Source organism: Serinus canaria, chromosome 19, assembly GCF_022539315.1.
Source record: "Serinus canaria isolate serCan28SL12 chromosome 19, serCan2020, whole genome shotgun sequence".
Lineage (NCBI taxonomy): Eukaryota > Metazoa > Chordata > Aves > Passeriformes > Fringillidae > Serinus > Serinus canaria.
The window spans coordinates 10,285,729-10,307,671 of NC_066332.1; the positions used below are offsets into that span (position 1 = coordinate 10,285,729).

At 51.6% G+C, this 21,943-nt stretch overlaps 1 protein-coding gene across 6 annotated transcripts in view; it reads right to left on the reverse strand.

Annotated features, from left to right (window-relative positions):
• LOC103820232 (S-adenosyl-L-methionine-dependent tRNA 4-demethylwyosine synthase TYW1) overlaps nt 1-21,943 on the reverse strand; it is a 93,253-nt gene that overhangs the window by 26,800 nt on the left and 44,510 nt on the right. For all 6 annotated transcript variants that reach the window (XR_007779080.1, XM_009094878.4, XM_018919280.3 and 3 more), the window contains 2 exons: nt 18,923-19,100; nt 14,761-14,896 (listed from right to left, as the gene is read on the reverse strand). Coding sequence is in view for 5 of the 6 variants with exons in the window: in XM_009094878.4 (XP_009093126.1) it covers nt 14,761-14,896; nt 18,923-19,100 (314 nt within the window). In the remaining variant the exon portion in view is untranslated. The remainder of the gene's footprint in view (nt 1-14,760; nt 14,897-18,922; nt 19,101-21,943) is intronic.

A 21,943-nucleotide genomic window follows, 5' to 3' on the forward strand; every position in this document is an offset into this window, starting at 1 on the left:
CAGCTAATGAATCTCAACATTCTCAACAGAAACACAGCACAGCTGGATGAAAAAAGTACTCTCAGGGGGAGGAAATGATGGCGCAAACTCTAAACAGAACCTGCCCTTTGTTTCACACAACTTCACAGCCCTTTCAGCACCGGATGAGGAGCAGGAACCACTTCAAAGGCAGCTCCTTCCATCAGGATTTTCTTCCTCTCTTCAATGAAAGGCTCCACTTGCAAGAGCTTCCTTCATGAGCCATTCTCCGAGTTTCTGAGCTGGCATGAGCAGCTGTGGCCGTGGCAGGGGCGGTGGGTGCAGCCCAGCCCCCCCCCCCAGCCCGGCAGGCTGAGCCGTCCCTGCCCGGGTTATGCAAAGGCTCCTGAGCAGCAGTAGCGGTGCTGAATGCAGAATCAAAGCCACTTTCACACTTGGAAATTACTTGTCACAGGGATGTAGATCGGGGAAAAAAAGCCCCTGCAGCCAAAATCTCTTTCCCATCACCGATAAGGAACTGCTTTATGCAGAAACCTCACCAGGGAGGAAAGATCCAAAACACAGCCCGAGGAGATCTCAGATCCCAACACCCCCAGATTCCACAGCTTTCCAAAGCCTTCCAGGTCACCCAGACAGAGCCCCCCTGAAAGGACTGGAGATCACTCCTGCCTCTCCCAAATCCAGCTCTGCTGAGCTCCCAGAAGCTCTGCAGCTCACAGAATACTGGAATGATTTGGGCTGGGGGGATGTTAAAGCCCATCTCATTCCACCCCTGCCATGGGCAGGACACCTTCCACCATCCCAGGGTGCTCCCAGTGTCCAGCCTGGCCTTAGGCACTGCCAGGGATCCAGGGGCAGCCACAGCTGCTCTGGGCACTCTGTGCCAGGGCCTGCCCACCCTACCAGTGAACAATTCCTAATTCCCAACATCCCATCCATCCCTGCCCTCTGTCATTTGAAGCCATTCCCTGTGTCCTGCCCCTCAATCCCCCAGTCCCCAGTCCCTCTCCAGCTCTCCTGGAGCCCCTTTAGGCTCTGAAGGGGCTCTTGAGCTCTCCCTGGAGCCCTCTCCTCTCCAGCTGAGCACCCCCAGCTGTCCCAGCCTGGCTCCAGAGGTGTCCCAGACCTGGCAGCAGCTCTGTGGCCTCCTCTGGACTCTTTGTAAGACCCATCACACTCCAGAGCACCACCAGGGAAGGCTCAGTGTCCTTGGAAGATGAATCCATTCTTCTGGCAACCAGGAACCTCCCTCCCCACAGGGGCTCCATCCATCTCCAGATGCATGTGACTGATGGGGAGTGACTGTCACCCCAGTGTGACAGTCACTGCAGGGCCAGGAAGGGCTCAGCTGAGCACATTGCACAGCTCAGGAGGGATTTTTCCCCTCACAGTTGAACTCAGCACAGAGCTCAGAAGTTTTCAGCTTCCTTTCTTATGGCAAATGAGCACTAAAGCAAACCCTGAGCAGGCTCTGCTGCGTAGGAACCCACAAACCCACGGAGCATTGATCCAGCAGCTGCCATCAATACCAGGTGAGAGCAAGTGCAGCCTTTGTCTCCAGTGCTAAAGGTGCTCATTACCATGGGCTAATTAACACATTAACTCTGCTCTGAAAGCCAGCAAAGCTCAGAGCAGGGGTTTCAGTGCTCCAGAAGTCAGTGCTGAAACCAGGCTCCACCTGAGGCTCAGCTCTAGAGCCTTGGGCTTCACCCAGGACCTTCCTGTTGTCCCCATGTCATCCCCAGGATGGGGACAAAGCCACCCTCAGCCTCTTACTGGAACCTGCACAACATTTCACCTCATACCAAGGACCTTCTTTGCCTCCTGTCTGGGTGTGGGGAAAAGCAAAACCAAATTACTGATACTCATGTACTTGGGGGTGTGGATTTTCCACGATTTTGGAGTTTCTGAAGGTTCAAAAGCTGGAGATGGATCACTGGGCCCTGTGTTCTCCTGCCTGCAGTGACCCAAAAGTCACTGTAAACTCTGAGCTTAAGTGGAATTGAGACATTTCTGATTTTCAGAGTCAGCCTAGAGTTTTCAGTCACACTGCACTTCCAAAAGGGAGGTTTTCTTTAGATTTGGATAAACAAGTTTATTCCTGTGTAAAACCAGCAGAAAATCATTTGTTGTTACATGAATATAACAAAAATGTCAAATAGGGGTATTTAAAGCAGGGCTCCAAAATGACCCAAGAGTTGTGTTTCCTGGTATGTCTAAGCACAAAAATATCTCTTCAGGTGCTCAACTTTTCTCACCTGAGATTTAAAACCTTTCCTCAAAGCAGATGGAGCGTGTAGCACCTCCGTTGGGAAGTGGAAAGGGATGGTCCTTAAAGTCCTTCCAACCCAACCCATTCCATGATTCCGTCATCTGAGTGCTGATGCCAAAGAAACTGGGATATTTCTACAAAATAACCCCAAACCAAAACACAAGCCTGGCACTATTTTTCCATGCAAAGCCATTCCTGCTCCTTGTGAGTGAATCAGGCGAAAAACTAATTAGGGCATCAGGAAAAATACAATTACGAGGTGATGCCCACATGATGAGGACTGGTCCTGTATCTTGTCTTGAACCTGGAGCCCAAGGCAGTCCCTTAAAGCAGTTTTTAATTCTTTCAGCTTTAATATAAACGTATAACAACCAAAATTGTCTCTGAAGTATAATTATTGTGAGGAGCCAAGCCTGATCTCTATATGAAATTCCTTGTTCTTCCAAGGCCTTGAAGATAAGATAAAAACTGTCCTGAATAATAATGAGGAAAACAGCAAAGCTGGACTTTTGGTCTGCATCAGGTTTTTTATCACCCAACACAACTGCCCTGGTGTCCCCCCAGCTCTGAAAACCTGCCTGGAAAGAACAAGAAAGTCCTGCAGTGAGATGAACTCAAGCTGGAATTTCACACCAGAAAAGCCCCTCAGCCTCTGCACGGCCCTGCTGATGTATGAAGCTCAGGAATGAGGGATCAGGACTGGAAACCAAGGAGAAAAAACACCAAATTTCACTCCCTCCACACTCTTCTTGTACTTGCTTGTAATCTACTTTATTGCTTCACACTTCAGCAGAAATTAATCAGATTATTGAAAATCTTTAGAAATAAAACAAAGTACAGCAACAGCTTTCTTTTGAGAGCTGAAAATGTTGCTATAAAGTAAATCCAAACTATGACCATTCCTCATCCATTTTCCATGGACTTGGTTTTAACACACTTGCCCTTGGAAATCAGCACCACCAACATTCCAATGATTATTTCTTTCTTTTCCATATTTCCAGTGCAGTTTCAAGGAATCATGTAAAATTTATACCCAGGGAAAAAGAAGCCTAATGCAAAGGGACTTAAAATAGAACAGCACAAAACCAGATCCTATCAAATCAGCAGCAAAACCCACTTCAAGCTTGCTGTTTAACAGGCTGAAATGGTTCTTCTCCCAGGAAAGGGTGGATGTTTAACTCCACAGAGTCAGGAAAAGCATCAGCAGGAGCCTGGGGTGCCACAGTGACAGCACTGCCAGGCTCCAGCTGGGGCAGGGAGTGGAACTAAAACCCCTTGCAGCAGTAGCAAAGCTCCAGAGAGCTCCTGCCCCAGTCCCTGTGACTTTCACAAGAGCCCAAGCAGCAGCCTGGCAGGGAATGCTCTGTGAAAGCTCCCAGGACAGGCAGGATCAGGACCTTGTCCATCCGTGGCTAGATCAGCAGCTGCTGCAGCAGCAGGGACCTGCCAGGCACATCCCAGGGGACAGGGCCCTGTCCTGACCCAGCTGCTGCTCTGCCCCATGGCAGGAGCTCGGCCAGGCCTGACCTTGGCTCCAGCCCATCCCTCCCTTCCCCCAGAGCTGCTGGCTCTGGAGAACCCCAGCTCCTTCCCTCTGACCACAGGGATGGCTCCTCCTCTACTGCCCGAGACAGGCCCTGCTGCACAAGATGGGGGACACAGGATGGGGGACACCGAATGGGGTCGGGGGGAAAAGCCCTCCAAGGTCGAGTTCAGCCCTTCCCCAGCACTGCCAAGGCCACCACTGACTGCGTCCCCAAGTGCCACATCCTCAGGGCTGCTCAGTACATGCTCATGTCTGGTAAGGTGTGGGAAAGAAAAGGCTTCAGAGGGGGCAGAGCTGAAGGCAAAATCTGGGACTTGGCCAAGCCTCCTCTCCTTCCACATTACCCAAAATGCCCCAGACACAGCTCCACAGACACATCCTGATGCTCCATGACCTGGGCTCTCAGGCTTGGCTTGGCCAGGATGAGGGAGGCCTTGGAGAGGGACCATGGCAAAGCCGTCACCTCATAGTGACAAACCTGTCACCTCAGAGCACAGTCAGAGCCCAGCAGTGCAGGGAAGGCAGGAGAAAGACAATATAAAAGAATAAACTACAGAGGAGTTCCAAAGAAGGGGCTGAGAGTGGCCATGGCAGGGAGCGGAGCTGGGAAGGGTCTGGAGCCCCAGGAGCAGCTGAGGGAGCTGGGAAGGGGCTCAGCCTGGAGAAAAGGAGGCTCAGGAGGGCCCTTGTGGCTCTGCACAACTCCTGCCAGGAGGGGAGAGGGACAGGAGGAGAGGGAACAGCCTCAGGCTAGGCGTGGGGAGCCTCAGGGGGGATTTTGGGGAAATTCCTTCACTGAATGGGAGGCCAGGCCCTGCCACAGCTGCCAGGGAGGTGGTGGAGTGCCCATCCCTGGAGGGGTTCAAAGCATGAGTTGATGTGGGCACAGGGGCAGTGGTGGCCTGGGCAGTGCTGGAGCATTGGCTGGACTCAGCACCCTGGAGGCTTTTCCAGCCTCAGTGATTGTGTGGCAGGAGGAAGTTGGTCTCTAACAGCAACACATCAGCTTCTTAACAGAGACTGAGGAATGTGGAGAGAGAGCCTGTGAGTGGTATCTGCACAGGCAAAAAGGACATGGGGGAGAAGAGCAGCCCAAAAAGAGCAGCTCAACCCCAGCCCCACTCAGGCCAAGGCTGGGGCTGAGGTAGGAACTGAACGTTCCCAGAGCCACTCTGGGCCCAGGGCTGGAGCCTAGGCTGCCCCAGGGCACTGCCAGCTGCTCAGGAGCTTTCAGCCAGCCCAGTTATTTATACACCCAGCCAAAGACTTGGATGCTTCCTCACAGATCTCTGTAGTTGGAAATCTCAGCCAGGAAAACAACTTCCCACTGAGATTTCCCAGGGCCCTGAAGGAATATTCTTCAAAATCGCTGTGTTTTGCTCAGCAACAGGGCACCCAGGAAAAGAGAATTAACTGTATTTTAAATAACCCTGTAATACTGAAGGGTTGAGAGAGTAACTGCAGGATCAGCCTGGAGGAGGAAAGTTTTGGGGTGATCCATTTTTGCCCTCCCATCACTCGAAGGATTCCACAGGAAGGATGGTGAGGGACTTGGCACAAGGGCCTGGAGTGCCAGGAGAGGGGGAATGGCTTCCCACTGCCAGAGGGCAGGGTGAGATGGGATATTGGGAAGGGATTGTTCCTGTGAGAGTGGCACAGACAGGAGCTCAGCCACAGCCTGGGAAGGGGTGACTGTATTTATGGGAATAGTGACACTCGTTATCCTGGGAAATAACAAACTAGCAATGCAACTTCCAGTGATGAAAGCAGAGATTAAGCGGCCATAAAAACATAATTACCTCGTTAAAAAACACTCTTGCAGGCTGTGAAGCAAATGATTTATATTTTTCTTCTGGGTTTTGTCCAAATCATCTGTAAATAGATCTGAAAGCCCCACCAGGATTCCTGAAAATCCTGCCCAGTTCACTTCACAGGGAGCAGAGTCTGACATAAATTTCTCTTATTGATTAAGCAATCCTTGCAAACCCAGTGCTCTTGAAAAGCCTTAATTCAAGAGCTGGGCTCTAAAAGAACAACAATTATGGGCTTTAAATATTTTAAGTGCCCATTCGGTAACTAGGGGAGCTTGAGCAGGGGCTGAGAGAACTCCTGCAGGTGCTGGAGCAGAGCAGGGGATTGATAGAAATCCCAGCAAAGGATTGACTCAAGTCCTGGTGTCTGGGGATTCACAGTGCAAGGTGTGCTCCACCTGAGGAGCCTGCCCAGGGGATACCTGAAATTCCAACACCTCCCATTACAGCACTCCTTTAGAGACCCAGTGTCCATGAAATGTCTTCAGATCCTGCTGCTTCCGCAGCAAGCTGGACTCAGACAGCCCAGAGGCAGATCAGAGTCCCCAGGATTGTTAAGCAAATTCCAACCCTGAGCTAGAAGGACATAAAAGCAATGATGCAAACACACTCACACTTGTACAGCTCTGTAAACAGTTGTTTTCTGTTACACGTATTTATTACGGATCATCAGCTCTCCAGTTTGTGGGCTCATCACCCCCAAACACTCCGGACCTGCTGCGTTTAGCCCCAAGCTGCCTTTAGCACTAAATTGAGTTTAGCACTAAGCACTTACAGATCGTTTGCACTGCATCTCATTTGCTTCTTGCACTAAACAGATTTTGCCCCCTTGTCCTGCCACTCTCTGCCCGTGTGGAAGTCCCTCTCCCTCCTTTTAAAAGCCCTCTTTAGGCTCTGGAGGGGCTCTAAAGTCTCCCTAGAGCCTTACCTTCTCCACGTGAACACCCCCAGCTCTCCCAGCCTGGATCTTGGAGCATCTCCATGGCCTCCCCTGGACCTACATTTCACATCTTCCCTGGTGAATTCTATGAATTATCACATTATAATCAGAAGTATATGAATTTCTGGGAATTCAATGAAAGATGCCCCAGCAGCTTTGCAGCTGCAGAGAGGACTCTGAATCCTTGTGCTGCAGTTCCTGCATTTCTGCCATTGCCAAATCCAACAGCAGCTTCATCCAAGAACACACGTGACTTGGCTCCCAAGTGCACAACCTGCAAGTCAACATCCTCCAGAGGAGTCACTGGAGCAGCCATGAAAACCACGGAGGGGACACGTGGTCTGGGAGGTCACAACCAGCACCAAGAGCCACCAGCACCCAGCTCCCAGCCCAAGCTCCCCATGGCCTGGTGGAGGGGGACAGGAACAGGGCCAAGGCACCCACATGCCCATGGCACAAGGGAAGCAGCATTCCTTGGCATGAGCCTAGGAATTTATTGCCCGAAGCCACCCTGACCAAGGAAGTTTGGGGTCTCTGTGACACCGAGGAGCTGAAGTGGGAGAAGATCAGCGAGCAAGCACTGAAGGCACAGCCCTTCCCTGAGCTCTGCCCCACGCTCCTGCTGCAGGATCCTGCCCTGAAAATCTCAGCGAACAAACCAGGTCTGGTCCCCTTGGAACCAAGCACAGGGGTCTCACCCTGGGCCAGGAGAACGTCCCCAAGGCCACCCAAAGGACATGTGGCACTGAACAGCCCTGGGCAACCTGTCCGTGTGTCCATATCTCCAAGTGTCCATGTCTCCAAGTGTTGGTATGTCTATGTGTGTCCACATGTCCCTGTGTCCACATCTTCCTGTGTCTCTGAGTCTGTGTATCCAAGTGTCTGTGTGTCTGTTTCTCTGTGTGTCCCTGTGTCTGTGTGTCCGTGTGTCCAAGTGTCAGTGTCTGTGTGTTCCTGTCCCCATGACCCTGTGTCTCTGTGTGTCCCTGTCCCCGTATCCCTGTGTGTTGGTGCAAGCCTGGCTCCAGCCCTGTCCCCCAAGCATCCCTGCCCACAGCCCACCACACCCTTCAGGAATGGATTTCTGCCCTCCAAAGCAACGTCCTCCTGATCCTCCTTTCCCAAACCCAGGAGGGTGCTTCCACCACCACCACATTCCCAGAAAATCCCTTTCCTTGCTTGCAGTTCTTCTGTCTCAGCTATGCACTCCCTGCTCCAGATGAGTGAACACATCACTCCTGCAGATGTTTTGTCAATTTATCTTTCCTGAAATGCCAAATGCAAGGATCCAGAGGAATGGATTTAATGAACCCAATAAATGCCTCTCTCCTGTGAGAGCTGCTGGGGATCACTCAGTGAGGACAGAAATCCAGAGTTAATACATTTAGCAACTGGAGCATGGTGCACTGCCCTGCATAGGCCCAGCCTGAGCCATTCAACCCCATCAGCTCAGCTTCATGGGCTCAAATAAAACCTTGGCTGGAAGCAAAGTGCAGCCCCAAGTTTCCCTTGCTGCCACAAGCAGAATTTTAGGGTTGTTCTTTCCATCTGGAGAGTTCCCATAAAAAAACACAGGCTCAGCCTCCTCAGGGGGCCTGTCCATGAAAACTGCTTGAGTTCACAACCAGAGAACAAAAATGGGACCAAATGTCCCCAAGGCCACAGAGGCTGCAGGGGGAGCTGGGAGCTCCCAGTGCCAAGTCCAGGGCGGGGAACAGCCCATGGCTGGTGGCTGGGTAATAAATAAACTGGAAGGGAAACAGAGACTGGGAACCAAGCTCCCTAAAAGCCAAGACTGGCATCTCTCAGGCAGCTTCTAGAAGAGCTCCAGGCAAAGGAGAGATGCTCTTTAACAGAGGGTAAGAACTGCAAATGCTCCTGACATTTCAGCAGCAGAAAAGCTGGGCAAGCTGGAGAATGTCTGCTGCCTGAGGAGGGAAAGGATGGATGAGTGCAGCTGGAAGGGGAGGAGGAAGGCCCTGCTACTGCCACTTGCCAAGGCCATGGGAGGGGGCAGGGGTGCCCTGTCCCAACCCCAAGGTAGCACTGGGCACCTTCTCCCAGGTGGGAATGAGAGGATGGGAGAACATGGATTCCAACCCCTGCCTGTGCCTGGGGCTCTCTGGGGGCCTGCAGAACCCTTCCTTCCCCAGCCTCACTCTCTGCCTCCCCAACACGCACAGGACAGCGGCTGCTGGAGTAACACATCCCTTTGCCTGGAGCTGTGCTATGAACATTTCCCCCCTTCCTTGCCTGCAAGCAAACCAGGAGGGACTGACACAGCCAGAGCAATGAGATTTCGCTCCCTCAGCAGCCAAGCATGTTGCTGAAACCTGGTTTGGATTGCTGTGAGGACACTGAAAGGACAGGATGGATTTCAGAGGCAATAACTCCATATTAACATCATACCTGTGTCACACTCCTCAGGATGCATTGCCCAAGGCTTTCACCACAAGTCTCATTAGCAATCCCATTAAAACAAGAACACAGCTGGTGGGAGCATTTACTGTGCAGAAGAGTCAAATTCTTCTAAATTTATAGTGGCAAAATTGATTACTGATTCTAACATCTGTTGCAGATTTTACATTTAAATTCTCCTTAAAAAGTCCCCCTGCTCAGAAACATCAGACATGGCTCCCCTCCCCCAGGACACACATAAATTATCTCCCTGCGAATCAAATCTGTCTTTTCATAAAAACAATTGTGTCTGTCATTTATTACATAATAATCACCACTAAAAGCTGCCGAGGATGTAACTCAATGTATTAATGCTGTTTGTAATCACACAAAGACAAGGGTAACTTGGAAAACAGGATAATGTTGGGAAAACCAAAAAGAGTCAAGTAAATAGAAGCAGATGCAAGCCTGGAATGTTTAAATATCAAACTGGTCTCTTCATCACCCAGGAATGTAACAAGAGCTACCTGTGAACAGTGTGAAAATGCAGACCTGGAGACAGCAATGGGTTTTGTATCTTGTGCCTTCCCCTGGATAAACCATTCCTAGCACCTGCCAGCAAGGAACATCCAGCACCAAACCCAGGCACTGGCAGTGTGTGATATCCTAGCACAGGCAGAGGGAACCATTTCCCTTCTTGATCTTTTTTAATAAAGGAAAAAACCCAGGTGATTGCTCCACCACTCCCAGCGAGCCCTGACCCTGGCTCTCCAGGAAATCCTAATCCCCTTGAAGCAGAAAAAGAGTGAGGGCAAGGTTAGATCCCAGATCTGCAGCAGTGCTGTGTGTGATATCTAAAGGCACAGCCTGAGCTCCTGGCAGTGCCAATGAGCTGCCTCCTCCACTTTGTGACCCTCCTGGAAGGGCAGGAAGGATAAGGTTCTACTCCATCATCAGTTCCTGCAGTGCCGCACCATCCCATTAACCTGCAGGGCTCACTCCTGCTCTGTGCAAGGCTCCAGGCTGTTTGAGAGGACATTGGCACCTGGCCCCTGCAGGTCCCAGCAGCTCAGCCCTGCCTGCCCAGCTCTGGCAGCACAGCAAGTCCTGCCAGGCCAGCCTGTGCACGGGACAGGAGTCACCATGAGGAACTCAAGGAGTACAGACAGAGCATGAGTGACAGCAGTGACCTTCAGTGGCCAGAGCTCAGCAAGCCCATGGACACCCATGGACCAGCAGCCACTTATTCAAGAGCTGTTTTGCTCACCCCAGGTCAGGAGGAGCATTCCCAGCAGGTCAGGGAGGGATCCTGCCCCCCTGCCCAGTCCTGGGGGCACCTCTGGGGTGCTGTGTCCAGCTCTGGATCCTCAGCACAGCAGGGACAGGAGCTCCTGGAGCGGGGCCAGCTCAGGCTGGGAGGATGAGGAGGGCCTGGAGCATCTCTGTGCCCAGGAAAGGCTGAGGGAGCTGGGGCTGCTCAGCCTGCAGAGGAGCCCCAGCTGAGAGGGGCCCTCAGCCCTGAGTGTCCCTGTCTGTCCCTGGGTGTCCCTGTGCGCAGGGAGGGGCAGAGCAGGGCCCAGGCTCTGTCCCTGGGCAGGGACTGAGCCCAGAACTGCCCCTGCCCAGGAGGCACAACTCCTGCCCTGGGCAGTGCCCAGCCCTGAACAGGCTGCCCAGGGAGGGGCTGGAGTCTCCCTCAGCAGGGATACTGCAGAGCCCTGTGCACACAATGCTGTGCCCTGTGCTCTGGGATGGCCCTGCCTGAGCAGGGAGGTGGCACCAGGGACCCTCGGGGCTCCCTTCCAGCCTGGCCCAGCCTGGGGTTCTGTGAGGGCAAAAATTCCCCTCAGAGCTACTGCCAAGGGATGTGAACCATGAACAGGACATGTGGTGCTCTGTCCATCACCATCTTCTACCTGGCTGTTTTCCCAGTGTTTGGGTAAAAATCCGTAAGAACTTTGTCACACTGGGTCACTGCATGCCCCTTCCAGTTCTCAGCAGGAGATTCCCATTTGTCCCAGCCAATGCCCCTATTGCCTGGGAAAACATGTGGTGATTTATGGACAATAACCAGGACAAATTCTCAAAGTTGCTCAGGCTGCAGAACTTGGTCCAGTCACCTTGAGGGAAACAGAGCCCAAACCAAAGACCAGAGGATCTCAAACCTGACTGGGGGGTGATGAGAGCTCACAGACCATGGGTCGTTTTCTTGCTCAGCACATCTGGTTAAGGGTACTTTGGAAAAAAAGCATCAACTTGATACTAAAACCTCCAGGGATGGAAAATCTCCCCTTCCCTCCTGAGCTGGATCCTCATCGTTGGTTGGCAAACCATTCCTCACTGGATATGGATCAGGAAGCAGCAATGGCTGGAAGAAACATCTTTTAGCAGAGATTTCTCATCCTAATGATGAGACAAGGGTTCACATCCTCAGTGCCTGTTCCAAGCACTTGTCTATCAAGCCACGTCATCTCTCAATCACTCTCACAAACTCAAGTCTGTCAGAGGGTGAGGCTCCAAAACTCAAATGTGTTTGGGAAGGGCACAGTCTAAATTGCACATGCTTTTGTCTTTCCCTCTCCATTTAATTTCAGGGGTAGAGGAATCAGGACAAGAAACAAAGGAGCCTTTGGGAGTCCACTTGCTGTTTAACATAAACTCCTCTCTCAAAAAGTGCTTCTCAGCACAGAAAATATAACAAGATCATTTCAATGAGAGCAGCTCTAGAAAGGATCAAACTTTGTCCAAGTAGCAGTGGACAAAGGGGGGGTTCATGTTGTTTGCTGCAGAGAGAAATAGCACAAAAGCTTTTTATCTTTTCTTCCTGGGCTTCCTTTGAAAATGGATGTAGCAACTAATCCCCAACATGTTGGATGAGGCTTGTCAGATCATCCTGGGAACAATCTGTTATTAAATTCACCCTTTTACGGAGGCTTGAGAACTCTGTGCAGAAGTTCGGTTAAAAGCACGAAATCCATTATCAGCATAACTGGGCCAAGGCCAGGCTGGATGGGGTCTGGAACAGTGTGGGCTGGTGAAAGGAGTTCCTGTGGGTTGGAAAGAGCTGAGTTTAAGGTCCCTTCCAACCCAAACCATTCCAGGATTGTGAGTTCTATAACCACCTCACTAGGGCAAGAGGTTTGAATACCATCTTGGCCTAGGCCCTCCCATATTTAACAAGACCTGGGCTTTGGCTGGAGGAAAGAGAACAGCCAAGACAAACATCCTCTCTCCTTTCTCACTTAAATCTATGTCTTTCCCTCTTCCTTTCCCTCAAATTTCTCAGTCTGGATTACCAAAGCAGAGGATTATTTTGCCACCACCCACCCCTGCAGCCCCAGGCAGGGAGCAGGGAGAGAGCAGGACCAGCACCTCCCAAACCCCACAAGGGTGATCACAGCAGGTACAACTCATGTTCCTATAAACTCCCTTTGCCCACTTTTATTTTTCAGTGTGCCCAGCTCAAAGGTGCCCATGACTGCTCAGCAGTGACTCAGATGAGCTGCAGTGCCAGCTCCTCTCCACCTGGGAAGGACTGAATCAGCCTGGAAGGCTTGTCGGGCACTGGGAAAAACTGGGATTTGTATTTGTTTCCAGATAAGTAACATCACCTTCCCAACACAGTGCAGCAGCATTCCACACCCAGCCTGGAGAAGGGCTTGTATGTCCCAGGAATTCACAGGTGCTTTGGCTGCCACCACCTCCCTTAGTCACAGACCCACAGAATAGCCCCTGCAGGGCAGCTGGGAGGGGAACAGAGAGCTGCTGCTGCCCAGGAGCACCTGGAGGGTTTGGGTATCAGAATCCTGAGTTTGATCAGTGCAGGGCTTGTCCCCTGTGCTGGCACTGCTGGGGCATCTCCAAGCCAGAGCCAGTCCCGGGCCCCTCAGGACAATGCAGACCCTGAGGGACTGGAGCATGTCCAGGGAAGGGGCTGGAGCCCCAGGAGCAGCTGAGGGAGCTGGGAAGAGGCTCAGCCTGGAGAAAAGGAGGCTCAGGGGGGCCCCTGTGGCTCTGCACAACTCCTGACAGGGGGGGACAGCCAGGAGAGGTCGGGCTGTGCTCCCAGGGAACAGGGGACAAAGAGAAATGGCCTCAAGCTGTGCCAGGGGAGATTGAGGCTGGATATTAGGGAAAAATTCCCCATGGAAAGGGTGGTCAGGCTTTGGCAGGGGCTGCCCAGGGAGAGGTGGAGTCCCCACCCCGGAGGTGTCCAAGAAGGGCTGGGCATGGCACTCAGTGCTCTGGGCACAGCTTGGACTGGATGGGCTGGGAGGGCTTTTCCAACTTCACTGATTCTGGGATTAAGTGAAAACCAAGAAACAGCAGCTTCCCCAAGAGTTCCTGCCGTCCCCACATGTGATGCTGCCTCATGCAGCTGAGCAGGGCTGGCAGAGGAGGGTTTCAACTGGAACAACCATTAATTGGCTCTTGTGTTATCAGTGTTTCAAGGACCCTTCCAAGTGCAGTTGCTTGGAGGAGAAAATGCACGTGCTAGCGGAGCTGCTTTCTCCTCTCCTCTTCACCTTGACCAGGGTATTTTTAGCTGTATGGACAGACTTGCCAATACTTTCACCTTCAATTGTTTGCAAGGGAACTTCTCCCAGTAATGAATACTCAGAGTCAAGAGAGGCAGCAGGAAAGAAATGATGGGCAAAAGCAACTTCCCAAGAGGCTTTTACAGTATTTTGTGCCTTCAGTATTTTAGCTCCACTTCTTCCCACAGATTTTCCTGCTCACAGAGAATTTGTTTGCACTTGATTTCAATGCCCTCAGTGTTTGGCCTGAGGTTTTGCACAGGAGAGCTGCACCTCCACACACAAAGTATCTGACCATGCTGCCCACATGCCTTTGCAGCAGAAAGTGCCACTTAATTCCTCTGAGTCTCACACATCCACTAATCTAGGTTCCTTTGGCAGAGAACAGTCCAACACCACCATCTGAAAAGGCTGGAAAGCTCATTATTCCCACAAAAGCTCATTATTCCAAAGCAGCAGTCTCTCTTGGCTGTTCATCCCAGCAGGTAACAAGTCAATGGCTGCCAGATCAGTAAACACAGCCCTGGCTCCCACCAGAGCCCAGGAGCAGGAACAAGAGAGCAGACATGGCACTGTTCTTATCCATTCATGTGCTGCTGGGCCCAGGAGTGCTTCATTAATTACTCCAAAGCTCACCTGTCACACAGAGCCTGAGCTGACACCAGCCCAGGGCCCAGGCACTGCTCAACTGAGTCCAACACTCACAGGGCAAAGCCCCCCTGCTGCTGTGCTCAGATGCCCTAGGCTGGGTCAACCTTCCAGAAAAAAAGCAGATTTCTCTGGGGAAGGAGGGTGACAGAGCTACCAAATTCCGCACATACATTTCAATGTCCCTCATGTGCTGCCATTTCAAGGGAGCCTCTAAGAACCAGAGCAAAGAAACACAGGGGATTTACAACTCTTCCCTGAATTTCCAGCTTTCCTTCAGCAGCCTGTTTTTAGTGTAACCCCTTTGTTAGGAAATCTATTATTTGATAATCTCTTCATCCCCCACAGCACCTTGTATTCACAGCATTTACTACCCCATTTGACACACATTCCGCTCTGAAAAACCATTCAAACCAGCTGCACTTCACACATCTGAACACCCCAGCCATGGAAATATACTCCCAACACACCCAAAACCCACTCCATGGTCCATCTTAGAGCCTCTCAAGTCTTCTACTTCTGCAGAAAGTAGAAGCTGGTAAGGTGAGAAGGAAGAAAAAGTGGTGGTGAGTCAGCAGAGTGTAGAAGGAAGGAAAAAGCCATTTAAAAATCCATTTTAAAGTGGGTACCTTTTCAGCTAAGGCCTTTAGGCTCTCTAGAAACCTTTGCCAGAAGTCCTTGAAGAGGGGTCTGTCAATCCTCCTCAGGCTCTCCTTGGTGCTGGCATCCACACTGACATAGAGCTGGGTCACAGGCTCCAGCCTCCTGCAAAGGGAAAAAAGAATTGCTGCTTTCACAGATCTACAGCTTGAGTTTGTGCTCTCCTACAAAAGCAGGAACAGGAACTGGACAGTATTTCCAGGGAAGGTTCATCTCTGCCAAGTGACCACCATCAGCAGCAAGGTGTTATAACCCCAACAAACACCTCCAAGGCTGAGAACTCACACACAGCCCTTGGCTGACAATGTCTTTGTCATTTCCCCCCTGCACCAGGACACATTTCACTCCAGTGGAGCTGTAACACATTGGGAAAGGCTTCCCAAAGGAAGGGGTTCAGGTGAGGCACAGAGAGGTTCTGCAATCCACAAAGCTGTGTCCTTTCTCCACCATCTATTTGGCCCATGGGAAAACAATCCATTCAACAAAAATGGACATCAGGAAGATTTCCCCATGGAAAGGGTAGGGAAAGTCAGGAACTGGAAGGGGCTGCCCAGGGAGGTTTGGAGTCCCCATCCCTTTAGGTGGAGGCCTGGACATGCAACTCAGGGCTGGAGACAAGGTGGGGATTGGGCACAGCTGTAACTCTATGACCCTGGAGGGATTTTCCAACCTCAGGGCTTCTGTGACTGTAAATTCAGCCCTAATTCAGCCAGTTCCTACTGCCGGACCTGCTGAACTCCCCTGACCTGCAGCAGGATCATCAGTGACATTTTTGAAGGGATAGCAAAGCTGCTTAGAAAATAAAGCCACACACAAACCACAACCACGTTCTCCTTCCACAGAAATCCTGGAGCAGAGCCTTTCTGGTCACAAGCGCTGGGAGCCCAACACTGGCAACTCCTGCAGGGACTAAACCTCCTTTGCTGTGGGAAGAGCCTGGGTGGAGGCTGATCCCTTCCATAAATGCCAAGGGAATAAAGGAGAAGCAGTAACACCACAGCCCATCAGCAAAAGGATCAAAGGGATTAAGAACAGCCCTGAAAGGAGCTCCCTCAGAATCCCAGATCACTGAGGTTGGAAAAGCCCTTCAATGTCACCAAGCCCAGCCTGTGCCCAATGCCCCTTGTCACCAGCCCAAGGCTCCAGGGGTGGGGACACACCTCAGGATGGAGACAAAGCCTTTCCCCTGACAGAAGTAGCAAAGAGAGTGAGTGTAACACACCCACCCCTCCTCCCATTCCCAGGACTGCAGCATCAACAACCACATCCCAGTGAACACAGAGCTCCCAGCATTTCAAGGCAGCATTTTGGGAGTGTTTTGTGTGAAGTCTGCAATCAGCAGGCACCAGTCCCAGCTTCGTGTGGTTCTCTAGAGAAGATGAGGAGAAATCAGAAGCTATTGTTCAGCTGCCAAACAGTGCCACCCAAAAATACACTGTCACCCAAAGGTGACAGGGACAAGAACTGTCCAGAGTGAGACTGACCAGAGCTCTTTGTGTCCAGAACTCACACAAAGTGAGTTCCAACCATTGGAACACATTCTCTGTGGGTGTATTTAGACAGCAAAATGAAATAATCCAGAACAAACTGAACATTTCAGGTTAAAATCTCAGGTTTTGGAAACAAGTTTTTCTGGACCGGCAGGCAACCCAAAGCCACAGACTCCAAAATGACCAAATGTTCTGGGCCTAAGTGAAATGCTCAGTTTCCAGGAATACTGAGCCAAACTCTTTCTTTACTCAGTGCTGTCTTATCTTAATTAAAAGGGGCCTTAGTGAAGATGGAGAAGGTGCTTTTCAAAAAAGGGGCGGAGAAAAATAATCTCTTCTCAAACCTAGGGACAGGCAGGAGCCAGACTCACAGTCAGCATGGGGGAAATGAAGAATTAGAAGTGATCCAAGGGAGGGATTTCAGCCCCCAAGAGGAATGGCCCACAGGGCTCTGCATGGCTGGGATCCGAGCCCAGATGAGATAGGCACATTCTGCAAGGGGGAACAAGGAGAGAGGGCAGCCACAGGTGCAGTGAGAACAAGGACACAGACTGGTGTTCCTGGGACAGCTCCAGTGCAGAATAACAGCAAATCCAGCTGTGTGGCACCAGGATGGATTTGCTAGCTCAGACACCTGAGCCGAAATCCAGGAGACCAAATCCAGGGCATTTACACAGGGACACGGGCAGGAATCCTGAGCTGAAATCTTCAGCTGAGCTGTCAAATAAATCCCTTTCAGGCCCTCAGCCCTGAGGTGGCTTCAACAGGCAGGCAGGACAGAGCCCACAAGGACCAGGAATAGAAACATCAAAAATGAGAATTTGCTGGTGAGCGTTAATAATCATCTGCTGATTATTGGCATTATTATTGATCATAAAGGCAAACCCACACATGAGGGGTGTTCACAGCCACGGGTCAGAGACAGGAGCCAGGTACAGGTATAACAGGAGCTCACCTGGTGTAAAACCTCCCTCAGTTTATTGTGAGCCTGTGGCAGGTGGCGCTGCAGCCCGAGGAGAGGAGAAGGAGAGGAAGGCACAGGGGGCACCCACTGGACCCCCTGTCCTGAATCCAGCAACACCCCAGGGCACACTGCTCTCTCCCAGAAGGGGTTGGGACGGACCTTAAAACTCATCCTGCCATGGCAGGAACACCTCCCACTGTCCCAGGCTGCTCCCAGCCCCACTGTCCAGCCTGGCCTTGGGCACTGCCAGGGATCCAGGGGCAGCCACAGCTGCTCTGAGCACCCTGTGCCAGGACCTGCCCACCCTCCCAGAGAACAATTCCTGCCCAATATCCCATCCAGCCCTGCCCTCTGGCTGTGGGAAGCCATTCCCTGTGTCCTGTCTCTCCATGCCTCGTCCCAGGTCCCCCTCAGCTCTCTTGCACCAGAGGTCACCCTGCCTATTGCAGGATGAGCTTTTTGACTCCAGCTCCTCTGCTGACAGCACAGAAGTGAGCTGGGTGCCTACTTCAGTTCCCATATTAAGCAAATCATCTGCTTTGATGAGCCAAAGATCAGTTTGCAATTTTTAAGACAGCAAGACTAGCATTTTATCCCTTTCTTTTTTGTTTCTTTTTAAAAAGATTCAGCAGATCCAAAAAGTGCAGCTTCAAAATAGAGTGTGTGCTCTCTTTTTAAACTGCTATATTTAGGGAAGAGCAATTTCTATCTACCAGGCACATAATATATTACTTAAAGTAACTTGATTACACAATTATTCAATCATTTGGAATGCCTTTGTAGTGTATAATTACTCACTCCCAAACTGCCTGCACTCCCCCCTTCAGTGCCAGATTCAGACCACAAGGAGTGCAAAGGAAGCTGTCCCAGGAGCACAGAGGAGGAGCTGGCATGAGCTGGGTGACACACCAAGGCCACCCTGCCCACAGCTCCCACAGCTCCAGGGCTGGATTTGCTGCTGTTCTCAACTGCTGGGATTCTGAGCAGCCCCAGCCTCCCTGGAGCTCCATTTCCTCACGTGCTGCACTTCCTTTCTACACTTTGGTTACAGCAGCCTGGATGCTCCAAAGCATCAGAAAAGGGGATTCTTTTCCTTTGGAAAGACTCTGAAAGAGTTCATTGAAGTGTCTAGAAGTTTTCACTCAAGTCCCCCTGAGGGAGGTAAAGCAAATCCCATTTTGCTGATGAACATGGGCTTGTCACATCCTGATCCTGCTGGGGATGCTGGGCTGGGCAGAGCTTTGGGTTGAGCCTTTACAGCTGCTGCTCTGGGATCAGAACAAAGATCAGCCCCAAAAGGCAATCTCTGATCTCAGTGCCCTGCTCTGGCTGGCAGAAGGACAGAAATTATTCCTGCCCCAGGCACAAACCACAGCTCACTCACAGCTCCCTTCCTGCCACTCCTTCAGAGGTGCCACATTCCAGCCTCTCCACTTCCAGCAGCAATCACAGGTTATTTAGGAGGTACAGAAAAAATCAAACTGAGGGGGAGAAAGGGCTGAGAAGGAGCATGAGGAGATTGAGAAGACTGAGGTTAAAATCAGATGCCGAGGGGGATTTTTCATTGCCAGTGCTTGTGCAGAGCTGACTCTGAGGGGCACCAAATAGGACCAGGACACAGGTCAGCACTCCAGTGTTTGAGGAGGAAGTTCAGGAGGAATTTCCTGCAGCTCTTACCTGATCTCTTCGGGGAACTGGGCATTGGTGACCAGGAAGGTGGAGATGCCCTGCTGGTGCAGGAGCCTCACCAAGTGGTTGATGTGGGGGTACATGATGGGCTCCCCCACCAGGGACAGGGCACAGTGCTTCACTGCCAGAGCTTCCTCCAGCCGAGCTGCCTTCACCCCTGACACACCTGCAAAGGGGACAACACTCTGAAATGAACAGTGCATGGAGCCCTGAGCAACCTGGTCTGGGGGAAGGTGGCCCTGCCCATGGCAGGGGTTGGAACAAGATGATTTTTAAGGTCCCTTCCAACCCAAGCCCTTCTGTGGTTCTGTAACAAATCCCCCTCCCAAACATCTGTATCCAAAACACACCCTGGCACAGCTGCTCTTCTCCAGCTGCTGAGAAGAGCAGCTGGAGTCCTCCCAAAGCAGAGGGGACACCAGGCCAGAGCCAGGGAGCAGCTCTGCAGCACCCAGAGAGCAGCAGCACCTGGGCTGGGAGTGCCCTGGGCACTGCTGAGAGCAATGTGCTGGTAACACCAGAGCCAAGATTAAACACCTGAGCCAAGTTCTCCACTGCTGAGAGCTCGGGATGCTGCTGGGTGCTGAGACACAAACACACAGGGCAGCTCAATGCCACTGAAAGCAGGTGTGCTAAGAAAGCCAGCCCAGGTCATGGCTGTGCTGCTGCTGCTGGTCCCTGTGGGCCTCCAGGAAGGGCAGCTGAGCACAGCTCCCCTAACACAGCAAGGGAAACCCTGACTGGAAACACAGAACATGCAGGTCCACAGAGGATGTGATCAAAAGAAAACCCAGCACATGGCACGGTCCTGAACAGCCAGAGACCTTTCAGAAGGAAAGCTCAAATGTAGCATCCATGTGAAAACACCACCTGCGTCCCACTCCTGATGCCCATGGGAGGGAGGGGGAGCTGGATGCTCCTCCAGCCCACCCACACCTGACCAGGTGCGCAGGACCCCAGATGAAATCAGCTGCCTCCAAACAAGCTTTTGTTCCCAATCTGTCACTTCACATTTCCCTGACGTGCCTTGATGTACTCAAATCCTACCTGAGGCTTTAGATTGGGGGCTGGTCTGTTTTAAAGATAAAAAACAAAGCCTGGAGTGTGAATCCAGGTCCTCAGCTCCCTACTCGTTGCCTTGGCGCTGCAGTAGAGAAAATTACAGCTCTGCTGCAAAGCCCAGATAAAAGAGGTGTTTGTGGATATTGCTCCAGCCTCACGTAGTAAAGCTGGTTTGGAATCAGAGCAGGGCTCAGTGCATTTTCAAGCAGCCAGGCTCAGTCCTGAGGAAGTGACAGGGCTAATGGTTATTCCATAGAAACCTGACAGCACTAAATGAGAGCTTTATTGGAGAAGAAAGCAGCATCTCCAGCACACGCTGAGATTAAAGGACTAAGTTTCATATTGCTAAAACTACTGTAAGCCACTTTTGGAATTAATTAATTTCTCTCTCTCAGCATTTTTTATCTGGACTCTCATAATTACCCTGCCAGCTTTATAAGCAGAAGAACAAAATCACAACAAATCCTAAAGTTTGAGTGGAACTTTCCCAAAACAGCTTACACCAAACCTGGTACATCCATCCAGAGCAGGGAGTGGGTTCGTACACAACCTTTTGAGCACACAAATCACCAGCCAGGCAGGGATAAACTGCCCAGGACTGGTGTGTTCCAGGAGGGCAGGGACTCCTCTGAATCCCTACGACTCTGCTCCTGCCATCAGCTCCCAGCAGAGCACATCTCCCTGGAAAAACTGATTCCAGCTGCTCCACTAACTTGGGAAAAGACAGCACCCCTTGCACAGCACTCTGGGGAGGCTGGGGGCTGACTCTGGTACCCCTGTAAGGACCTGAGCAGCCCCACAAGATCCTGGGGGCCAGGGAGATGAGAGAGCTGCTCTATCCATGCTGATCCATGGGTACTCTGACGATTTCCTGGGATAGGTCATGCATTCCTCTTTGGTTTTTTTCCCTTTATTGTCAGACTCCCACTCTCCCATTCCTGAGTTATGCTTCCATGCTGTGTGAGCCCTTTGCAAGGGCACAGAGATTTACAAGTCACTCCCCAGAAAAATGTATTCATCAAATAAACTTTGCAGCCTCACTCCCTATCAGTGAGGTGTCTCTCCATCATTTAATCCAAGAGAGAATGATGGGGCTTTAATGGCTGTGCTCTCCAAACCCAGCACAAACTGTGGCAACACTAAAGCAGAAGATGATTTATCATCACCCACAGGCACCCAAAGTAAAGAGGACTGTCCTGTAGGGTATCCTAAAGGATAAAGGGACACAAGAATTCTGGTCCTTCACAGGAAATCTCATTTTTACTGCAATGGGTTGAATGAATAAAGCACCAGATGAGCTCACCAGTTCCTCTGGCCCATAGAATGGGTGTGTGGATGGATCTGCCTGCAAAGCTGTGGGACTGGAAAGGACAGCACCAATTAATTCAAAAGGCTCAGGGAGGTACTTGAGCAGCACCCCCAGACACTTCAGCCCTGAGGACTCCGTAGCTAAGACTTTTGATTGCCCAGAAGCCCAAACAGTCCATGCCAGGGGCCAGGGTCCAACACCTCAGCCCTGCTGGGACATCTCCGGAGTCCCTGTGGGTGCCCAGCCAGTGCTGCAGGAACAGATACATTAATGCTGGGAAATGGAGATGGAATCCAACCACTCCCCCAGCACTGCAAGGTCACCATAAACCCATGTCCCCAAGTGCCATAAACACACAGCTTATAAACCCCTCTAGGGATGGGCACTCCACCTCCCTGGCAGCTATGCCAGGGCTGGACAACCCTTCCAGGAAGGAATTTACCCAATATTTACCCTGCCCCTCCCCTGGCCCAGCCTGAGGCCATTCCCTCTCCTCCTGTCCCTGTTCCCTGGAGCACAGCCCGGCCCCCCTGGCTGTCCCCTCCTGGCAGGAGTTGTGCAGAGCCACAAGGGCCCCCCTGAGCCTCCTTTGCTCCAGGCTGAGCCCCTTCCCAGCTCCCTCAGCTGCTCCTGGGGCT